Genomic DNA, 2,752 nt, shown 5'->3' with positions numbered 1-2,752 from the left:
AACATCTCAATTCACCTCATCTTCTCAAATTAACCTTTTTTCTCCATTTACTCACCAACAAACTTTGTATTTGTTCCAACACAAATTACATAGCTTTTTACCATTTGAGTGGAGTTATATGTACCTGGACTCATTTGAAAATATTTTGTTTTTAGAGCATATTCAACATGATACAGAAGTAGCTTATATAGCTTATATAATAATATCTACGTTCTTTTTTATAAGAGACAATTCATTTTTTAGGTTAATTAAATAATCAATATATCTAGTTTATAAATAAATCAAATACATTGTTATTCAAGGATTCTAAAAAGTGAATTGTATCTTATAAAAAAAATAAAGAATAGAGATAGTATATGATATTATCATTAGTGTTGGCTCATAGCAAAGAATCTTATCACTATTAATTTTTTATGACGAGTGGAAGTTTTTTCGAATCAACTTTATAAAGACTCCTTATATACAAAAGTAAAATAAAATCTTTAAAATTAAAATTAAAAATAATCTTAAATACATATGAAACAAAATAGAAATTTTATTATAAATTTAATAAGTAAATAAGATATACCCTCGTTCAATACTTTGAACAATCAGTAGGTTTGAACGAGATAATGTTATTTTTGAGATCATAACCAACTAAATAATTCACTTGTGCATTGTTTCCATAGATTCCTAAATCACGTTCATGTGGGAAAATATTAAAGCATTCAATCCCTTCCGATAAATAGCTAAAGTAGCCTTTAGAATCTAATTTGACATCTCCGCCACTAAAATGTGCAATAATTACAGGAAAGATTGGTTTTTTGGATGTGGCTTGTTTGGTTGTGATATTATAACAAAGGTTATAGTCACCACTATCATCGTGAAAACGCTTTAGTTTAACCACTTTTTTAACCGCTGATTCTAACTTATGATAAAAATGACGTGGAACAAAAGTTGTAGTTGTACCAGAGTCAAGTAGAATGTTGTGGGTAGAAGCATTTATTCCTTTATTCTTAAAACCGCTATACTTTATTCTTTTACTTCCCACACTAACTGCTTTCAAATTTAGATAGTAGTAGTCTACTTGGTTGTTTCCTATCATTTTAACCATAGGAGTTGAAACAACATTATTACCTGATACAATAGCAGCATCTCCAAAATTGATCTTGCTAGATAGATCAACTTTCCTATCATCAATCAAACAATATGAGAATCTGTCTTTAATGGAAGATCCTAATTGTTTTATAAATGACATAGGCCCGATTCCAAGACCAATCATACCTGAATTTTTTGAGGTTCTCCAAGTATTTGTGTGTCCACATCCTATCATAATTTTAGGAAATGAGACAATAGATCCAGAGGTGGACTCTAATGTAATTGTCTCCCAAATAAGATCTCCGTGTGTCTTTGTTCCACGACCATAATCTAATGTATATTCACAAACATCCCTATCATTAGAACAAGAAGTAGTTTCTTCGGTAGATTTGCATGCACTAGAAGAGCATGGAATATTCTCGTAACTAGAAGATTTTGAAGGATTAAAAATAGGATATGTTTGGTTGTAACATATATTACAAGGCTTACATTGAAGCCATATTAAATTACTACCAGAATCCAAAAGACCGTAGACCTTAAATGGAGGGGTACCAATAGAATAACTCATGAGATACTCACCGCGATCATACATCAAAGATGACTTAAGTTTGTCTTTAGTAAAAGAAAATTGTTTACTGATATAATCGGCTCGATTGATAGAACGTTGTAAAGCATTGGCAATTTGTTGGGATTTAGTTTGTGTAGGATTGTAGAGTGGTGATTTATAAGAATCACGATGGATGAGTTCAACACTAAAACCATTATTTATAGCATGAGAGCAAACAATGAAGCTAAAAAGGAAGAAGAAAATAATGATAAAAGATGAAAATTGCGACATTGCTCTAGAAATTTGGGTGAAAAGTTGTTATAACATAATTATATGTTTGATGCTTTTTATAAGAGGAGGATGCGACTAGATGTAAAGATAAGAACAACAAAAACTAGAGATTTTTTTTTTACAAAACTAGAGCATTAAAATTAGTGAATATTTGTTTAATCACATGATTATAACCCAAATTAGTGTACTAAAAATAGTAAGTATTCCTTTAATCATGAAATTAATATTTTTTTTGGTAAAAAATTATACGCATTTGATTTGACTTTATTGACCTAAAAAGATTTGAATTGAATTTATTTATTTTTTTACCAAATGTGATTATTATATTTCTATTTAATGCAAAAAAAAAAAGTTAAGATGACAATAATAATAGATGTATCTGGTCTATATATAAAAGTTAAGTACATCAATTATCAATTATTTAATTATTTTTATAGGAGAGTTTATAAAAATAATGGAATATATATTTAAAAATAGTTACAATGCAACCTCTATAGTTTAATTTCGAAAAAAATTCAACAAATACCATTTTTTGATTAAACGCATTTGTAAAAATGCAATAACACTTCCAATATATAATTATTAATTTTTTAAAACAGTGAAATTTTCTCATTTCAATTTAGAGAGTCAAATCCCTCACATATATTCGACAATATTGATACGCCACATGTTTATCAATAATGAATAAGAGTAATCCAAACTAGAGTGATAAAATAGTGAGTATTTATTTAATCAAAAGTTTATGATATATATATATATATATATATATATATATATATATATATATATATATATATATATATATATATATATATATATATATATATATATATATAT

The 2,752-nt window shown here is 27.0% G+C and overlaps 1 protein-coding gene across 1 annotated transcript; it reads right to left on the bottom strand.

Annotated features, from left to right (window-relative positions):
- Positions 1 to 574: 574 nt before the first annotated feature.
- Positions 575 to 1,915, bottom strand: LOC131651315 (aspartic proteinase CDR1-like). Its single transcript, XM_058920981.1, has one exon. The coding sequence runs from the start codon at positions 1,913 to 1,915 to the stop codon at positions 575 to 577; it is 1,341 nt and encodes a 446-aa protein (XP_058776964.1).
- Positions 1,916 to 2,752: the final 837 nt, after the last annotated feature.

Source organism: Vicia villosa, linkage group LG2 (genome assembly GCF_029867415.1).
Source record: "Vicia villosa cultivar HV-30 ecotype Madison, WI linkage group LG2, Vvil1.0, whole genome shotgun sequence".
NCBI classification, from domain to species: Eukaryota; Viridiplantae; Streptophyta; class Magnoliopsida; order Fabales; family Fabaceae; genus Vicia; species Vicia villosa.
The sequence above is the reverse complement of the archived record's forward strand: the minus strand, read 5'-3'. Positions and strand labels throughout refer to the sequence as shown.